Source organism: Lathamus discolor, chromosome 5 (assembly GCF_037157495.1).
Source record: "Lathamus discolor isolate bLatDis1 chromosome 5, bLatDis1.hap1, whole genome shotgun sequence".
Taxonomy (NCBI): Eukaryota; Metazoa; Chordata; class Aves; order Psittaciformes; family Psittacidae; genus Lathamus; species Lathamus discolor.
The window spans coordinates 64109948-64131436 of NC_088888.1; the positions used below are offsets into that span (position 1 = coordinate 64109948).

The window sequence follows — 21489 nt, forward strand, 5'->3', positions numbered from 1 at the left end:
TTCAATGGTATAAATGTTACTGGAAAAGCCATTCCATAACACAGTGTTCATCGGAGATCCAAGCCAAGACAGCAGATGGAGAACATGCTGGAAGCATGCAGAGGAGAAGCAGAGCTACACTTTGAGAGTCTCAGAGGAGTCAAAGAGAGCTGGTTCCTGGACAAGGCTCCTGATGTGGGTAGAGGTAACCACAACCCATCAGTGATGGAGACACAGACAAGCCCTGTTTTGGTCAAGCCACTGATGACTGACAAGCTCTGCTGAACCAGACCATCCCATTCTCTGCCCTGGCTGGCCATAGATAGAAGCCCCATCTACTCCTGACCACGCGGGTAGCCCTGAAGTAGTATATGCCCGTATTTTCAGAGAAGCATTGTACCAGAGATGTACCTATGTGTGTCAGTGGTTGAGACACAGGTTGAAGCCATAAAATCATTTTGTAAGGAATCCATTGTTGACTACAATGTCATAACTCTGGTCACTTATCTCACAGCTCTGCCAGGTTTTATAAAGGCTACCAAGGAACTAATCTAATTTTACCTTTTAATTGCAGGTGTCTTGGCTAAGCCAGTTGTGTAGGTTCCTCTGAGGTGGCACAATGGGGAGAAACAAGCACCTGCAAAGGGATGACTCATCCTACTCTAAGACGGGTGAGCTGGCTCACCACTGGAAGCCCTCCTCTCTGTTTACAGCCTACCTGGATTTGAAGCTACTGACATCAGGTAAAATGGGTTTCCTGCAGACCAACCTGCACCTCCACAAAGCTGCTCGACAGGTTTCATGAAACACACAGCAAGACATGCCTGCTAAGTCAAAATCTGGTCATAGTGTGTCTGGTACACAGCCCCCTCTCCTATGACACCTCTTAAGCGGCGAGCAGAGTAGATGAGCCCAAGGCCTCAGTGGTAGCCCTGTGCTGCACTGCTTGGTTACAACAGCAAGTCCCTGAGGCCATTGCACAGGACAGCTGGAGACACTTGTTAATGAGAATGCTGGTACACTGACAGTGACAAATGTGACCTTTGGAAATTCAAATTAGGCTTGGCACATGTATCCTCCAAATGACTGCTGTGACTACCATCAGGGTTCATGTGGGTATGGAATATGTCTCAACTGCAGGCTTGCTGCTTGTTTCACATGTGTTACGACCCAGCCTCCTCCCCACCATGGCAGTGCAAGCCCTTGGCTCCACGTGTCCCAGTGCATGTTGGACCCATGCTCACACACCCAGCTGGGGCTCTGTGACAGGGTGCGTTCTAGCTTTGTAATGTCAACCTGCCCACTTGCCTGACAACGTGAAAGCAAACGATGTGCATGTGCTCAGGCTCATGCACAGCAATTCCACAGATCCTAGCAACTAAATTATGGCCTCCCCACAGATCTGCTCTTCCTGTTGTTGTTCAAATAAATCTCACTGATGTCCAACCCTCTAGTTTCACCCAGACTACCCTAGCTCTTCTCGTACTTGCGTTTTTCCTTTTCCCCTTGCCTCACCAAGATGCGAGCTCCTGCTCACTCTTGGTAAGGGACTGTGATTTATGTGGAGAAAAGGGAGAACAAAAGGAAAAATACCTGAAAAGCTCACTTAGGCCATGCTGTGGAAAGGTTATGAAAATTTTGGGGAAAAATACTTTCTCTACCAGATGACAGGGATAATTTTGGCTGGGATAGAGTTAATTTTCTTCACAGTACCTAGAGAAGGGGGCCATGTTTTGGATGTGTGCTAGAAACAGTGCTGGTAACACAGGGATGTTTTAGTTACTGCTGAGCAGTGCTTACACAGAGCCAGGACCTTTTCTGCTCCTCACACCACCCCATCAGTGAGTAGGCTGGGGCTGTGCAAAAGGTTTGAAGGGGACACAGCCAGGACAGGTGACTCACGGATGGCAAGTCTAAAGGATTTTCCAGCAAAATCCCAGGTCTGAATGATTTTGGATTTGGGATATAAAGTAGCTGTATGTGTGGAGAATATTGGAACTTCAGGAGGATTTTGAGCACCAGTACTTTTGCAAAACCAGGTCAACGCACGATGCTGCTAACTACGCCTGGATGACTGAATTCTGAAGGAAGCATCTGCGGCAGGCATAAGATACTGCCACCTCTATGAACCTGACACAGCATAAGCTGTTGCCTGTCACCTTAATAGTGCGTTAGTGAAGGAGAGTGTATGTAGGTGATGGGTAATGGGATCCCACTTTGCACAGGAAGATCTGTGTCACAGAAAGAATGGCTCCTGATGCAGTGTTAAAGTAATGTGTAAAAGTAACATGTTGCTTATCTTAAGAAGAATAAATAACACAGCCTGTAAGCTGCTTTTCCTTGCATCCTGGAGACATTTTAACCCTATGCAGTCAAGATATCCAAGATATGGTAACATATGCTTTAAGGAACGGATGCAGATCAGTATTCTCTGAAAGCACTCAGATGAAGGTCATCAGTCCCTGATTTTAAGTATGTGAATCTGCTTTTCAATCTGAGCTTTCACTCACACAAGTCAACGTGTTAATAACACCCATCCTCCCAAAGCCAACAAACATCCTGATTATATTCCAGGATTAAGAGAGTGGGTATAATCAGACAGTAACTTCATCAGCATTAATCTTCCTTCTTTGAGAAATAATGGAATCCTCCCTGCTGTAACCAGCACACCAGGAGAGCTGTATGCAAGGTGTCCTCTGTGTCCCCCCGGCCCAGGGACGAGCAGAGCCTGCACTCGAGCTTAACCCTGCGGCACGGTTAATGTCAGTTTTAGCACAGGTAACAGTCACAGAAGGTGGTGAAGTGAGTCCCAGCCCTCTGCATGTCTAAGCCCACCATTAATATTGAGGAAGAGGCACTGGGAGGGAATAGAGACATCAGAACTGAAAGGATCAGAACTCCTGAAGGACCTAAGCGAGCCTTGTCACTGCAAAATCCCTCACTGAACACACCAGTGAACCTCAACATGTGCCAATACCAGTTTATTCAAAAAGGCTGGATCCACTTCCTTGGAAAAGGAAAAAAGGCTCTCTTCTCCATGGACCCATGCAGTAGGATGTAGAGTGCTGCTGTAGCAGGACTTAAGACAATCAGAGGGGACCACTTTAAATGTTCTCTTACTTTCTTAATCAGAGCAGCGCTTGACTTTCTCTAGAGAAAAAGATTTTAAGTGATGTCTACAATTTGTTCAAGCACTAACATCCTGTACCCAAGCCAACTACTTCTCAAGAAAATGTTACAAAGACACAGAGAACCCAAGAGAAACAATACACACATCTTTCACCACCACAGGAAGTAGGAAATCAGGCAGGACAGATAATGCCACAGCCTGCATTTAAAAAGAAGGGATATGGGTTGCTGAAGAAACAGTCATTTTTTTTTTTTTTCTCAACAAAAGGATAAAATTTACATAGTTTTCTTCCACAAAGTGAGCGCTCCAAAAGGAGAATACTGATACAGTGGGAAATCTACAACTTCTGGCATAGTTCTGGGTAAGAAAAACAATTCTGAACCACAGGTGGTGAAGAAGAAAGAGAAAAGGAAATCAAACTACCAAAACATCAGAAGAAAAAGAACATGACTATTTGACAGGCCACATGCTTTGGAGTTTATACAAGTGAAATTGGGCCTGAGCCTGTGAAAACCAACAGAACTTCCCTGGGATCCTGCACAAAATTCTCAAGAAGTCAGTAGCAAAACAAAAAGGTGCCACAAATGTCACCCCAGAACTACCTACAGCTCTTTTGTTTTCTCCCTTCTGGTAGCTACAGCTGTGTGCACATTAAAAGGATCCTATTTCAGCACCACAGGTGAGTCTCTCTGGAAAGGAATGATAGTGAGAGAACAAAATGTCAGTGGGCATTGCAAGCAGAAGCAAAACTCACAAGGGAATGAAACCTCCACTGAAAACATTGGGGAATAACTGCTCCTAAAGGCACAAAAGTATCAGTCTAAAGAGGGTCACAGAGCAAAGCTTAAGCTTTTGGGAGAAGCATCAAGGAACACTGGCTCAGTTCTCATTTGATATTTGTACTTCTTGACTCAACAAGAACTCCACAAGAACCAAAGTCATCATTGTAAGGTGTACATTTTGGTATTGTATTTCAGTGCAACCTTCAAACACACTGAAACAATCTAAATATATCTTGGAGGAAAACCAACAAATTCTCATAACTATTTTATTTGTCCATGTAGTTTAAAGATTATTATTAGCACTGAAGAGTTAAAGAGAACACCATGTTAGCCTTCAGAGCCAACACAACCCATTCTTTTTGTGTTTATACATATTTCACACACTTTTTCCTTGGCTTCTGAAAGGGATATATATGCATCTATTCAGAACTTCCAACATGGCTGAGACCTGAACCTTACTATCACAAGAATGAAATAAAATAGGTAGCTACAGAGGCAGCATCCCTGAGTCTTTTGTACAACTGAACATGCTAGATGGGTGATGAGTGTATTTTCTTTTTAGATTAACCCTTTACATGCATTAAAGCAGCAGATCTATTCAGACTGTTACAAGTTTATAATTCAGGCAGTGTTAAACTGGAATTCTTGGTTTGTGTGTTGTTTTCTTTTTTATGCATGCCTAGTAAAAAGGTAACATTAGCACCCCGCATCCTGCAGAAGCACAGACACAGGGATGGAAAGACAATGCTGCAAAAAGGGTAATGCCTGTCATACGGAAAAATGACAGGATGGTTTTGTGCCCTCTAAGAGACTAAACCCAATAAAGTGGAGAGCATTCCTTCATTTGCACGTGCAGTCAGTACATGGTTTACCTCAGATTCCTACCAGAAGCCCATGACAATTTGTCACAAACCATCTTCACCAGCATGTGACACAGATTCTGTAGCTAGTAGCACCAGTAAGATTGGTTTTGACACAAATTAGGGTTATAAAGCTGATTTGTCTTGATGCAAATTTAGATTTTAACAAAAGCCGCATACTTTTCACCTTTGCTTAGAAAGCAGCAAATTACAAGAAGTCATTTTAGCACTCAGTTCGCTAAAAAGCTAAAGAAATATCAGAAAACATTCTGCTGTAAAAAAAAATAAAAAATGCTGTCATGGGACAAAGAGGAAGAAAACTATTCTGATTCTTATGTAGGAGAATCACTTCAGCTTTACTAGCACACAATGTAAGAAATTAATATAAAAACCTAAAGCTGCAGAATTTTCTTTACCATAAATGGCTATATATTCTTCAGTGACGGTAGATGCTCTGAGTATTTACCTAGTCTCTTAAGATACACTTTCTCTCTCATCTGAAAAGCAGATTATTTAAATCACTTTTATCCTGTAAAGCACAAACTAAATGGATGTTAGTAAAGAATAATAAATATAAATGCTAGATAATAAATTTATTAGTGCAAAATAATAAAACTAGATTTGCTTTCTAAAATTATTTTTATGACCTATCAGTACAGTAGACTTCACAGGAGAATCCAGCTTGTATTTACAGGTATCTGTTTCTAATGTACTCTCTGTACATGAGGAAGTCATCTTTTCCCAGGGGCTGCATGTCTCCTCTTCCAGCCTGAATGTGCGCATGAAAAATCTCTATTGATTTTCTTTCAGCTCTTGGAGGCTGAACTTCATAAATATTGTCTTGAGAAAAGGCAGAGATGGGTACTCTGGAAAAAAAACAAGCATAGAGAATATTTGGAACTTCAGGTAAAAATTTTCCACAGAAAGAGTATTTCTTTTCCTTGAAATATACATGACAGTCAATGAAAGGGCAACTTCCAACTAGATAATTCATTTACCTAGATTTTTATCATTACTGCAGACCTGATAAGACCCAGCTTTCCAAGTAGGGTAATTAGGTAAGTTGTCACTAATAGCATTACAGAATACTTTCTCACTTCCCTCCACTCTGCCCTCATTTCTTCATCCTTCCTCGGTGAGTAAGTACCCCAGTTGAAACAGATCTGTGCCATGCATTACAGCAGAAAACAGAAAAACTTTGTTGAGCAAAGTTTATGTATTAGCAATTATAACAAGTAAGTGATTACGCTCTGAATAGAAAGGATTTATCAGATAAGAAATTTCCATCTAATTACAAAGAAACAGACAACTTGTTAGCAGCAATAGCACTTTGTACATTGGGACGGCTGATATTTTATGAAAGCATGCTTTTTAAATAGCCTTATAAAATACATAGTATATTTGAATCCTAGTATCTAAACCTACTCGTGAGAAAAACATGACGTTTGAAATTTTATAAGAACGTGAGTTTGTCAGACCTTTTCTAAGCAATGCTGTTAATCAGACTCACTTGTAAGGTAGAAGCTTGTCTTCTGACTGTAACTCTTGAAAACTGCATAGCCAGCAGGTCAAGGAAGTGAATGTTTCAGGGCTTGAGAGACCATGCCTGGAGCAGTGTTTCCCCTTTGAGGCTCTCCAGTACAAGACAGACAATTAAATATTTGGATGAGTCTGGCCAAAGCTCACCAAGATGATTAGAGAGTGGGAGCACATGGCATATGAACACAGACTGCAAGCATTGTGTTTGTCCAGCATGGAGAAGAAAAGCTTAAGGGGACCTTACTGCTAGCTGCAACTGCCTCATGGGAGGGGGTCTGTGTGGAGCCAGACTCTACTTGAAGTGTGGGATGAAAAGACAAATTTCAGAAAGGGAATGCAAATTATGACATGGGATATTACAATTAGATACAAAAGAACTTTTTTTCCACTGTGATGGTTGTCAGTCACTGTTGTTACTCAGAGAGGCTGTGGAACCTCTCTCCCTAAGGATATTCAACAGTCAAGTGTATGTAGCCCTGAGCAACCTCATCTAATTTGATCCTCCTCTTAGCAGAGGACTGTATCAAATCACCTCCAAGGTCCTTTCTAGTTCTTAATATTCTATGGTTCTAAGCCAAACTCTTCAGTAGCAATGTGTTCTCCACTACCAATAGCAAAGTAACAACAAAACTATTTATAGTCAATATATAATAAACGAACACTAAAAGTACCTGTGTAGCAATTTTCATTTTAGAGCACTTGAGCTGTATTCAGAAATACACTATGTACATTTCCCAGCAATATTTTAGTAATTTATTTATAAAATACTCCCAGAGTTGAACAGTACAGAGGTTTTACCTGTGTGATAGCAGAACAGTTTGGATTCCACAACTGAACATGGCCATCTGAAGTAAGCTACGCATTAACTTTTCCATCTATTTAATTTAGAGGAAATCAAATTTTGAAATTAACTACACACAAAAAAAAACAACTGACAGAACTATGATTCCATAGATGCCACTGTCACGACTCACTATCTGGGTGCTCTTCAAGGCACAAGGAGGTATTTTTATGTGTAGAATCTATTTTAAAGGGAAAAACAAGGGAGAACTGGAACACCCAAACAAAAGCAGAGCCCTTCTACAAATGAAATGCAGTAATAATCTTCTAGTTACATTAAGAACACAAGTTAACGTTTTGACACTTTCTAATCCAAGATTTCTTAAAATGACTGAAAAACCCTTGTTCCCTTACTTTGTAGCCCTTTTTCTCACTAAAATATGTTGTATTTTGGATGATGACACATCATATATAAACATTATATCATCATTATAAAATGACTGCAATGTATCATACAGTATAGTATTCCTAATATTCCACTACAGCTGGAATATAGTATCTAAAAAAAAAAAATAAAATAAGACTTTCAAGATGAAGTCATATTTTTCAATTTCATATTTAAATTTGTAATTTTCCAACACACACAGCAATACATTAAGTTGATTATACTTTGACTGCAACAACAGAATTACTTATACAGGTAAACTACAGAATTTGAGACAATAAAATCACTGGCCACCCACATCTGGCTGCGTAATTAAAAGCAAGTTACATTTTACCAGGATGTCAACGGAATTTGCTAGGTTATATCATAGAAACATTTGGCTATTCTAGAATTGGAGAAAAAAGTAAAGCTAAACAGTTTGCAAAAATTACTGCTTACAACATATTCTTATTTTTCCTTCTTTTCAGTTCCTGTTTAGGCTTCTTAGTCTTGGAATTCTGTGGCTCTACAGTGGTAAGTAAATAAATACTAAAAATGTGAGCAAGTTACCTACCCATATAATTAGGATAAAGTTTCCAAAATGCTTGCCATTTTTATGCTTTTCTTAAAGCTCTTATTTCAACAAATTTCAAGAGGTTTAACACAAAACTCTTATTTCAAAAGAGTGGAAGCTCTTCTGAAGAGTCCAACCTCTTCTATTTACTCTCACTAAAATCAGCATTTTAGTTTAGTTTTTGTTGGCAAACTGTATGAGTAACACTATGGAAATTCTATGATACTTAACATTTTCTTGCTAGTTTATTATAAAATATTAAGGTGGGTGTTTGCAGAACTGATACCAAACATTAGTTAGTCTCACTTTCTATCTAAATGCTTAAAAAGTAGATTGTTTTTCAAAGCACCCATAACTTTGCAGATACTTACTTATCTAGATGAAAGCATCTGAGCTGAGACTCCAGCAATTGTATTTGACGCTAGCACGTGTAATAAATTAGCAATGTCACTATGTAACACCAAAAGATGTCATTTACTCAGATAGAGCTGCCCTCTCTAGCCAACTAGCAAGTGAATAACGAAGTAAAAGAATAAAACCAAAGCCACACTAACTTGATGCCTTCTCTATTTATTGATGTTTTCCTAAGACATGACATTTCTGAAGCACTAATGAGTCAGAAGTCATTTCCTTAGGCTCATGGAAGCTGGGCAGCGAACAGTATATAATTTTGAATAGTTAGTAACTAATTGTCAATTTTCCACCTACTTACTTCAACATGATAAAAATATATTGAAAGAACTGCATGTTCATGCATGCCAATTTTGATTAATAACCCTGTATTAAGCTGTAACTATTGTAGAGTACCTGTATTACCCAGCCATTTAATTAAAGTCTTTTCTTTAACACTATACACGTAAAAATCTAATTTGCTTAATAAGTTTAATATCTTACAATACAGTCATGAAGGACAGCACATTATTTATGACTTGACTACCAGCTCTCTACAGAGATCTGTATCTCTATGGCCTCCCAGTGAAAATTGCACAGATAAGAACATAAACATGTCATGAAGGACAGCACCTTTGACATGTAAAGTGCATTTATTTTTATCCCACTTGTGAGCAGGCTCTATGGTGTTATGGTTTCACCAAGAGCAACATTATCTCTTCATTAAAAGAATATATAGCTAAAATCTTCAGTTATAATGAGGATGTACCACACTTTGAAGGAAAAGTGCATGTGATGTGCTTAGCTCAGAGCTCTCAGAAATACAGCAGTCACCAGAAAGCCACTGCATTTGTTTCAATATTGATTAGTTCTCCTCAAGTCTCTAAAGCATACCTAAAGAGGACAAAATGTACTGTCACCTTATTTGAATCCCAAGCAAGTATATTTGACCTACAAAACTTCAACAAAACCAGAGGGTTTTTTTGTTGTTGGTATGTTAGTTGATCCTCCCTCCCCCCCAAACTTTAAATTGCTTGCTGTGCTCTTGAAAAAGCCTTCAAGAGAATTTTCCTTCCTTAGACACCAACACTTCCATATAACAAAGGTTCAGTTACATTCTTTGTGAGTGGAGAGGACTGAAAGACAGGAAACCTCCTCTGTCCAATACTACTACTTGTATCTTACAGAAACAACCAGCAGCAAAACTTGGACTGCACCCAGGTCCTACAACAACCATCTGAAATTCCAGCAGCATGTATGGTTTCAAAGGTTAGAGAAAGAAGAGACTCATTCTACATAGGTATACATCTAAATGAGCATTTTGCAGTCCAAATTAGAAGCAGCTTCTCTACAGTGCAGACAGAAGGAACATGAGAGAAGGTCAGAACATCTGATACAGAAAGGTGGTCTCTGAGGAATGATCAATCTTTTAAATAGGGATGATTTATGCTGAGCTCAAACTAATTCAAAATTTAAAGCTCGAACACACAAAGGAACCTAGGGGTAGTGCAGGGCACAACAAAACAAGTACCAAAAAAAAATAAAAATAAAAACAAAAAAATTACAATCGTGCTTGGTTTTGGAAGGGGAAAGCTCAGATTTACTTTTTTAAGTAGGATTACTTGAGGAAGACAGTTCTCTTAAACTAATGAATAGAAATTTATCACTTCACAGAGAAGACAGAGGGACAGGTTGAAAAAGGGTCCTGAGAATTTTCATTAAAGAAAGTCTAAAAGTTGATGGGCGAAGGTGGCATGCAGTTCAGTACTTTCTGGGGTTTTTTTTTTTTTTTTGCTAGAAACCGTTAATACTACAAAATTCCAAATTCAACAAAGGGAAAAAAGAAAGAGCTAGATTTACTGTTATATTCCACAGGAATTGGTTACAGTCCTATTTTTAGAGAATATGATTTCAATGCTGCTGACATTATGTTCAAAATGGACTTCATAGGCAAAAGTGAGAAACACCAGCCCACTAACCCCAAAATAAAAAAAACCAACAAAACTCTCCCAAGCTTTAAGTAGCAGAACTTCTGAAGCATTAACAGTGATGACTACTTTAAATGATACAATAGTGTTTTATAATTTGGAAAAAGGCAAATTTAATAACACAACAGAACATATTTTCACACATTAAAAATAAAAAGAGTCTGAGACCAGTTATAAAACTCAAAACGTTGGTTTGTGGGTTTGTTTTTTTTTTTCCTAGTCTTCTGAGACGACTACATTAATTTTTTAACACACACTACACAGAAATGCTAAACCAGGTGGACAGCAGATACAAACTGATTTTTTTAAGTGTGTTGCAGTAACAACAAAGTCCCCGTCAAGTCAGAATTGCACTAACTACTATTTTATAGCTTGAAGTATTTTTTCAGTATAAAAAAAGCACCCTTGGGTTTTGAAAAAGGATGGCTAAATTTCATCACAACTCATGTATCATTCTGAAGGTATGCATTCCACTGTTGCAAGCTTTACATCAATGGAAGGTATGAGATTTGACATGTAGATTTTCATTTGCGATTCACTGTAAACAGCGAGGACATACGGAGGACCCGCAGATCAAGTATGAACATTCAGGTATTAAAAATGTAATTTTTTAAAATTTTAAACAGATATAAATAAATCAAAATTATGAGCTAAGTCACCATGAGGCAGATAAATGTTAACAGTTTTATTATTAAAATAATATTCACCATCTCAGTTGACAACTCTACCAAAAATGCTAGGCACATAAGCTTTTTCATCTGAAAAGCTCAGAGCTTAATATTGACAGAACAGATGAATGGGAAAAAGACAGTTCCTCCTACACACAGTGATCTGAATCACAAGGAGTTCAAACCATTTTCCCCAGATTCCTGGAAACAGCTCATACTCTGCTCCCTGATCTGTCATAAGGGCATTATACAAGACGACTGAGCCAACCTAACAAATTGCTACTAGTCACACAAGAAAGTTCTGCTGCATTTGACCCTGTGGCTCTGTCTCTTCTGTGCTTGCCCTGGTGACTTTCAGTGGTCTAAATAAACTCATTAATCTACCAGGAAACTATTTGCTTTTTTTGCTGAAATTAGTTTGCTGCAGACTGATGAGCTGAACTGATTTATGAGCACTGTAACAAGCAGCAAAGCTTGCACAAGTAACAGAAAGAGCAAGTGGTAAGGAGGGAGGAAGTGAAAGAACAGGACCTCCCCCTTTTGGTGGTAATGAACTGTTAGAATTGTCTCAGTTTAACTTCTACTGTCAAACCCAGTCGTGCTGTGACGTAAAACATTATACCAAACTATTTCACCTGTCAAACTCCATTTAATAAACCGTCACAACATGGACTTAAATACAACCTTCAGTTCCCAGCCAGCTCTTTTCCCGGGTCCTACAACTCCAATCATGCTATTGCTTTTCCCCAGACCCTTCCCAGTAGAAATCTTTTGAGGCGTGTGACCAAAAATGAACAGAACCTTCAAGCCCAAAATGACAAAATTATTCCTTTTATGTGGTGTTGATTCTTGATACTCTCTTGTCTTTTCTAGCCAACCGGAAGTACTAAGTGCTTTCAGGGAAAGTGCCCACAGCGATTTTGAAGCCACTTCCTCAGAATATAAAATTAAGATACTCTCAATAACAGTCATCTTAGTCAAGCCATTTTGCAAGACACAAGCACAAAGACAGCGCTAAAGCCATTCAGAATCCCAGTGAAGGGCAATCTTTCATCTTCAGATAAAAGACAAAATCCAGGTAATTTATAAACAGGCTGACAAGTACATTTCAAGAGAATTATCACAGGCAGGAAATGCTGAAGAATCACATAAATGCTTTGTTTAAAATACTGAGAGTCACAAAGAGTCAAATTAAGTGAGAAACACTAATTCTTAAAGCTATTTTTAGAATACCACAACAGTGGATACATGTGGGTCTAAACAGAAATTAAAAGTTACAGTAACACATCTATGTTGGATCAGATAATCCAAAATGGTTAATTATGTCCTATGTGCTTCTTAATATACAGCTGTTCAAGAATGTGAGATCCAGTACAGGACATCTCAAAGTAAAATGAATCCAAATAGTTAGCAAACAGAAAAGAATTTAATCCATCGTAGAAGCAAAGAGTTTTTAGATAAGGAGGGAAGTAAGGAAGATGATTCCCAATTTAACACAGGTATTTATATCTCTAAGCAGCTGAAGCAGTTCTTGTTTTAATTAAGAGGCATAGCTATCCTGTTTCCAAGAAAAGGAGGAAATAAAATGAGCTGTAGGTAAAAACACAGTATCTATTCAGACCCTTCTGGGAGATCTCAAAGGGCAGACTATGGATAAAAAAAATTACAAAGCACCTTTGCTGAAGACTAGGTGCTGCTCTGACAAAGCAAGGGTCTGCCTAGCAAGAAAGTACTTTATTGAAGCGCAGAATATGTATAGAATAAAACGAAATCCTGACTGCCACCCTATCAGGAGAAGACAGGTAAGATACCTTTGTGATATAAGCTCAGTGTAAACAGATGACAGAATATAAACAATTTCTTCACTTATAATTTCCAAGAATATTCCTAACAACTCTTTATATCATATATGAACACTTTCACTGACATTCATGTAACTTTTTGACCTGAAGCAACATACTGGGGTGCATATTTGAAGCAGAGAGCTTGCAAAAGAGCACTGTACTGTGAAATTAATGACACACTTCAGAACCCAAGATAACCTGTACTTTCCAAAGTCGCTTGTTGACTAACGGCACCTTTTGACTCACTGTTTCCACAGGAGTGTCAAGAAACTATTTTGATATTTTGCATGGGTTTAATGTAAAACATAAATATACTTAACACTTAAGTATCCTTTATTCATTAAACTTAACTTTATTAACTTTATTTAACTTTATTCATTTACTTCTGCCTTTCAACATACAAAACACCCCAAGAAGTCCTAGCATGTAAATACATGGAAAAACTACAAGTTCAATATCAACCTTTTCTTTATAGTACAGTCACGAGTAATAATGCCATGTTTACAAATATAAAGCTATTTTTATCTAATCCTCCAAGAAAGTCATTATACTAACAATGTTATATGGAAGTACTGAATTAACAAGAGAATTGTTCTAACCTGAGGCAGGAGTTCTCAAAAGTAGCCAATATTTTAAAATACTTCATTGAAGTTATAAACTGTACTGCTCTATTTCTGCTTTCATGTTTTAACACGGTATTATAGATTAAAAATACTCCAGCAGCGCATTTAATTTCCACTTCTTTAATAAAGAAGTGGAAAGCACAGGGTGTTTCACTGTTCACTGATTGTTGCTTAATTACTTTTATCTTCTTGAGAAAATAATGTATATAACGTGCATATACACAGGAATAAACAGTAAAAAAAGCCTGTATACTACTTGTACATAGATTACACATTTAATATCAAGGGAGTTTTTTGAAAACATGGAGTGTACGGCCTATCTCGATTACACATTTAATATCAAGGGAGTTTTTTGAAAACATGGACTGTACGGCCTATCTCTGAAGACAGGATATGTTTTTCAAGCATTTAAGGAGAACATAGCCCTGGACCATGCTGCAGGTATCACTCACTGAAGTGTTCTCCTGCTTGAGCATCATCAGCGCATCACAAAACCTAACAGGACAGTAGATACCTATGGATGAATTAAAGCTGGTGCACAAACATTGCTGCTATACTGCATAGGCTACAATGGGTACAGGCACCGAAGACAGCTAGTACCCTGATGTACGTAACCAGCTACTCTATTATAAGAGCATTACAGCATTTCCACACTCTTCTCCAGAAGGGCTGTAGTCAATCAAAACATTCCAAGTCCCTGTTCAGGAGATAATTTTTTGTACTCCATGATAAATGCAAGAAGTACATTTAGAAAGCTATTGAGAGTATCTTTTTCAACAGCATTACTTATACCACACAGCAATGAGTCCTAGGGAACTAGGAACAAGCGCACCGTGTCTGCCAACAGTAATTATACTACAGTTCTCAATGTCTGTCTTCACATACATGATAATAGATTGTGCTAAAAGTAATCCAGCTCTGTTTAGCTCTTTTTAGCTCTAGAATTCTACTCTTTTTTTTCCTTCATGGAATTTCTGTGAACAAAAAGAGGAACTTCAATATCATTCCACATTCTCCACTCCTCCTCAATATTAATTCACTGCATCACTGTAGTCCCTGTTCACATATCTACTTTTTGCTCCTCATTTGTGCTTACAGCCTTTAATTTAGGCCAGAAGCTTCTCTTCTGTACTTCTACAATACATATTTAAGTTCATAAATATTACTGAAGTGACACTGTAAACATAAGAAATACAAAAAGAAGTATTAGCTTTATGTATTTGATAAAAATGGCCCAAAGTTGTTAAAGTTGTGAGGGGCTTTTAAGATTGAAAAAGGATATTTAAAAAAAAAAAAAAAAAAAAAGTTTTCTTTGAAAGTGTGGAAATGACAGCAACTAACCTAAGCTCACACTGTATCTCAGTGCTGATGAGAAACCTAAGCTTTAGATTGAGTGATTCATTTTACTATGAAAAAACCTGGGGTTTAATTGCATTTGTATCTCAAAGGAACTACTGGAGAATCAAATCTGCCTTTTTTTTTTTTTTTCAATTAAAAATGCACCTAACATCGAATTAATACAGGTTACCATAATTTTTCAATTTCTTCAAGTGCTCCTTGAGAAACAAGGAAATATACAGCCCAGCAAGGGCAAGATGTGCCTCCGCTGCTATTACTGAAAACCCTCTCTCTTGACCTAATCTTGAGTGTAGTACATTCATGTTATTTTGCCTCTAAAAAGTTAGTATTCTCCAAGGAAATTTCTGATTCAGAGCAGAAATTCAAACTCCATTTCTGAGAAAGCTTCCCCATTTCAGAACCAAACAACATGCCTTTAAGAAATGGCTACATTTATGACTTTTCTTGAAAGAAAAATCTGTCACTGTTCAAACAGTATTTAAACGCTTTTAAAAAGCTGCAGAACAAAAACTGAAGAAAAAAAACCTAAGCTGTATAAAGACAGAATTTTAGGGGGAAAAAATTATCTACTGTAAGATACCCTGTTTCCTCTCAGATCTGCACAGAAAAGCACATTTCGTACAACTGGCAGAGGAGGAGGATCTGCATGACTTGAACAGTAATACTGACAGGAGACAGATTTATGTGCTCTATGACTTCACATTTCCACTATTCAGAAACACATGGAAATTACACCTGGGAAAGGAGAAAAATGAACATCTGACCCATCAGAATTATGTGGATAGACTCTCTAATGAACGCTGTGTTCATTTTACAGCAGCATAGCATGGGCAATAATTTACTCTAAGGGGGCAAGAAAGGAATGATTATCTCCAACACAATCAAAAATGCCATTACATAAAAGCAATTGCCTTTGCTCATGGCAAAAGTGTTCCTATTATTTGAAAATATTTTCTTAATAACCATTTCCCTTCAAAACATTCAGGGTTATTCCTTCACATTTAAAAACAGTTTTACAGTTTGCCAACCTAATTTACTATTTTAATACCCATCAGATATATTTTTTTATAAAACTACAGGGACATTTACCTTCAAAGTGCAAGTGAACGATGAACCATGCACAGTGGTATCATCACTTTAAATGCATACAATACCAAATGACAAAGCACTGGTGTTAGGCAAAACTGTCTCATACAAGATATTAAATCTGTTTCATGTTATCCTGCTCCCTCAGCCCTACTGGGACACACCCAGTCTCTATCCCCTACTTGGGTTAAGTGCTGTGCTCAAGCCTCACTCACTCCATCAGCATGGAGGGGGTGGACTACAGGCAGTACAAGAAACAAAGGTGAAGTTTCTGTAAATCAGTGGATTGCAGTAAAGGTCTTGCAGTACTATGAAGTAGCTGTGCTGTTGGGTAAGAGATGACATACTCCAGAGACAAAAGTAAATAAAAACTGCCTAGGTGAAACTAAAAAAAAAAAAAAAAAACAAAAAACAAAAAAGCAACAGAAGTATGACTCTCCAACAATTTAACATCAAATTTACCTGATGGTTTTCCAGGTCTAATGAAAAACACAAAAAACAAGCTGACGGGAAAAAGAAAAAGAATACTTACAAATTTATAACCCTATCCAAGTGGTGTTTTGAGCACAACTGCTGGCTGATCTTGTCTTGTTTATGCTGACTTTGTCCCAGCTGAACAAACCTGTGGAAAGCAGTAGACAGGAGAATAAATCAAATAAATAAAAGAACTATTCCCCCAAAATTCATCAAATGAAAGAAGATGACACAAAAAATGCATCTTTAAATCATGTTCTGTAAGTCAATGATCATGATCTACCTCTCTGATAAACAAAAGTGATTTTAAAAAAATTACAGTAGCTGCATGTGAAAACTCAGCAGCATCTTTTAGCTTGAAAAAGATTTGCCTGTTAACAGGTGTCACCAAGTATGTCCGGGGATACAAACAGACCTCCATTCCTATGAAACAGGCAGCTTGCTACAGTCAACTTCCTGTGCCTTTTTTTCAAAGCAAATAGCCTATGGGAAAACTCAGCAGAAGACAGAAAAGTTTCAGATTTTGGTTGGTCCTCAGCCAAAGTCAATCTAGTTTATTCAGCTGAAATGCGATTAGTCCAGATCTGTTATTTACAAGCACAACCTTCTGGGAAAACTCCCCCATCTCCAAATATTTGCTGGAAAATACTGAAAATGGAAAATACTGTTATGGCTTTTTTTCTTGGCAATGAATAGGAGCAAAATTAGTTAAGCACTAATCTTATTCAGTCAGCCTAATAGGAAAAATCAGTTTCAAATATACATAAATGTAGTTCTCCCACACTTAAACTTTGCTCTCCAACACATCCATGCTACTGAAAACAGAAGTAAATGTTAGTTGTGATTTAGTACTTCAGTTCTCTGATGTGGAGGGTCTTTCCTAATAGTTAGCTTCCATTTAGCTTAAAATAGTCTTATTGGTTATTTCAGAAATATTTACTACATTTGAACAGGGGACAGTTAATAGTGCAAAAGCAACTGCATGGAAGAGTGTATAGAAGATAAAGGGACAATACATTCCTTAAACAACTTATTATTTTCTTTCTGCTCCATTCAGATTCTATTTGGTAGAAACAAAAGTCTCAGAAATATGCAACATCACTTTGGATGTTGAAGGAATACTTACATTTCTAAATGCAAAAATTATAAGTGGAAATAAAGATATTCTGGTGCGGGAGCTTACTACTGAAACAAGTTTAAAAGAAAAGGAACCAAAACCAAATAAAGGCAAACCAAAAGTGTATCTTAATGAATTGTTTCAAATTATCCAATATTCTGAAACAAACAAGGCCCAGATTAACACATGCAACCAGACATCAATAAGATACTGCGCACAGCTGATCTGCAGCACACATCCTCAAATTATTTGAAGATCTTCCTGTCCCTTCCAACCTCAACCAATCAGGGCTTCTGTGATTTCTATTTTGATGAAAATTAACACAGTTATCTCAGTGAAAATTTGCTGTACAAATTCAAAGTACTTCTCATCTGCATATAGAATTAATGTAGATCAGTCAATGTAAAGTAACCTAACCTGAGGTACTTCAAATCTGCAAGTCCCTGATGCTAATAAGGAAAAAACATACATAACATGTCCAATGATGTCAACTAGAGTCAGGATCTTGCATCTCCATTTCCCTTATTATAATAATAGAAAAAGACTTGAAGCGAGAACTGTAATCCTACTGTGAAATAAATTGCTGCTATTCTCAAGTGATGTACATTGTAATAAAGGATGTCAGTAAAATCTATACTTTCCACACGAGACCATAAATAGCACTATGTCTTGTTAGCTAAAAGAGGTAAAGAATCTGTAATTGTCATATATTTTTTAAACCAGCATTTTTTGAGGAAAATAAAATAAATGCAATCTTTTTTTTGTCTTGATATGGATGGGGAGCTAAAAAGCCCCCATGAAGTTATAGTGTTACTGTAACAATAGACCGAATGTCCAGCCTGAGAAAATGATTAAATGGGAAGTAGCTGCCATTCTGGATGTTGTCACGAAGCTGTTCATCTGCATAAAGTGACTTGTAGTAGACACCAGCTGGCACTGGGCCATTTGCAGAACAATAACTATGCAGTATACCAAAGGGTAATTGTCAAACTGGCATCCATTTTCTAGTGGTTAAAAATAAAGACCTAAAGTTAGAGGCATAAGGAAAGTAAAAAATTTCAGAGATAATGAGACACATCCTCCTCAGCCCTATTCAAGAGCACTATCTTCAAATTACTCAGCATGTGGGAAGTAGATAGAAATGGGAATTTCACTGAACTAAAAAGTGCAAGAGGAGTATCTACCACTAAAGAAAAAGTAACAGAAAAGGACTTTCAAATAAAAAGGAAAAAAATGTTTTGAGAGGCTTAATGAACCCTCACATATCAGTATGTGAAGATTAACCCTCACATATCAGTATGTGAGGATTAACCCTCACATATCAGTAAATGAGAAGGTATCATAGTGAATTAAAACTTCCTTCACAAGTTGAAGAGGTGTCAAGTAAAAAAGGTAATCACTGCTATTAGACATTAGAAAATTAAAACAAATGTATACAAGCCCCTTTCAACGCATGCCTCACGAGTGTTCAACGTACAGCGTTCTTCTCAGATGACGTGTTAGTTTTCTTACACCCCTTTCCTCAAACTCCATTAATTGTACAATCTAAACAGGTGTTTGAAGCACTGGTTTATTAAGCAAATGTTATTGTTTTGCATTTCTGGTGTCTTGCATAAGCAATCGCTCTCTTGGTAACAGCATTATAAACCTTTAGGAATTAAAAGGGTCTTCGAATTGGATCTGAATTTCTCCAACTGATCTCCAGAATTGAAATCCCATTATTCTGACTAATTTTTAAAGAAAAAGATTACAGTAAAGAATCTTCTCCACCAGGGAACTGAACAGGTAACTTTTTGATTCTGTTCATCTATTACTGAAATTACTCTAGTTCAGTTTTGGTTTGAGCTAACTCAAAAGGTTCAAACTGATTTCTGATTTAACAAAAAAAACCAAACATTTTGAACCAGCTTCTTTTTTACTTCAGTCAAAATATTGAGGAAATAATGTGAGATACTGGTATCAAGGAAAGAATGTAAGAACAATGGCATTAAATGCACATCTTTTAACAATGGCAACACATAGCCAGCAGTCTGTATGGGGTTAAATTCAGAAACAGCACTCCTGATACAATGGGAGTCACTGCTTTTTCTTGGAGAAGCACACCATTAATTTGCTGATCACTCCTAGGGAGCTGACTGTTCATGGCTCCTGCAGGAATGGTGATAACTGACTTGTAGAGGATAAAACTCCAAGTTACCCTTGAATAGAACCAGTTTTGGTGTAGCTGGAGCTCAGAGGTAATACCTTGATGCTTTCCCACCAACACTTATCTCCAACTGCTCACAGTAAGCCAGCAGCTCCCAGGTCCTGAGGAGAGCCTGCAGGTGCTGCGCAGCATGTGGCCTCACACTTTAGCAGTTTACCTCAAAGTGTAGAAGCCGAGTGGGAATTTGCCGGACCACCTTAGGAGCTGTGTTTTGTCTTGTACTTTGCTGTATCTTACTCACTTCAAGTACGTATGATTTGAATTCACAAATCCATTTATTAAAAGCAAGTGGCTGTTCACAATGCGGTGTTTAAGAACACATTACCATGCACACTATGCTTAATGCTGTGCATATATAAATATACACACACACAGGCACACGTAAACCGACATGCCACATACACTTGCACTTCATTATTTCATGGAACTCCAATAATGACAAGGGCCAAACGGACTTCCCCCTCTCCTGAAACTTACACTGCAAATATCTGTCACTTCGATATCCATGCTTCTACAGTGCGAGTTATTCTGACCACTTTTCTCAACTTTTCTCCTCATAACCTGCCATATATTTCGTAACAGTCCCAAGATCTCCATATAAAACCCACAATTTTTCTATTTCAAGCTCAAAAGGCCAAAGCACTTCAAGAAAAAGGGCTACATATTATTCAGAAAAGTAATTCTCCTTGACCAAAGTCACACAACTGTTTAAATTTGAGGAAAAGCTGACAGTTAATGTCTTATTTGTAGAGATGTGTTATGTTAGAAGAAACTTAACTTCTCTTGGTTTGCATGCATTTTTATAGAAGAGGCTATTTCATGAATGACTGATATGAATTGGCATAATTCAACATTTGAAAAATGCAAAAAATTCATTACACAGCTTAGAACCATGAAATCACTCCTCATATGGAATGTGTTTATTAATTTCTAGAACTATATTAAGTGATAGGTATTTCTACTGAAGCATCCTTCATTTGACTGAAGTTCCAAATTTTGCATTCAGAGACATCTCCATAACTTTCACTGAAATCAGAGTTAACACAGACATCTGAAAACAGTTTGATTTTACAAAAAGTGTATATATCCAAATATGTCTAAAATTTGTAATTTAAATAAAGGTAATCTAGAGCAACACTTTGACAAGCTACATTTAACTTGCTCCAATTATGTTTTACTGTTTACCACTGGAAATTTATCTCACCTAGTGTATATTGTGAGATCCTCTTCTGAAGGAACATCTGAAAGATTGACTCCATACACATCTTTTGTTGATTGCACTACATTCTGGAACATAAGAAGAAAGGCTCACACTGAGAATACCATAACAATATTCAAAGAAATGTTTGGTTTCAAGCAAAGAATTCTTTCTAAACTTGAAAATATTTTCAAAAGCACAGGCAAAACCAAACAAGTTTCTTGGTTGGGTTTTTTTGTTTGATTGATTGGGGGGGGGGTTGTTCTGTTTTTGTGGGTTTTTTAAATTAAAAATAATATTCAAAACATTTGTTCAACAAATAAAGGAAAGGATTCTTGAAAGGTAATATCAGATAAAACAACGTATTAGGAGAATAAAGTATATTTCTAGGATATATATAATGATGTAGGTATTAAATTCTGCTCTGTGTTGAAACTTAATATAGAATAAATCATATTCATTCCAAAC

The 21489-nt window shown here is 37.4% G+C and overlaps 1 protein-coding gene across 1 annotated transcript in view; it reads right to left on the reverse strand.

The window, feature by feature from the left end:
- Nucleotides 1–4143: 4143 nt before the first annotated feature.
- Nucleotides 4144–21489, reverse strand: part of FIG4 (FIG4 phosphoinositide 5-phosphatase) — a 68014-nt gene continuing 50668 nt past the window's right edge. Inside the window, exons 21-23 of the mRNA XM_065681086.1 lie at nucleotides 21028–21110; nucleotides 16559–16648; nucleotides 4144–5617 (exon numbers count right to left, since the gene is read on the reverse strand). Of these exons, the coding sequence (XP_065537158.1) occupies nucleotides 5440–5617; nucleotides 16559–16648; nucleotides 21028–21110 (351 nt within the window). The 3' untranslated portion in view covers nucleotides 4144–5439. The remainder of the gene's footprint in view (nucleotides 5618–16558; nucleotides 16649–21027; nucleotides 21111–21489) is intronic.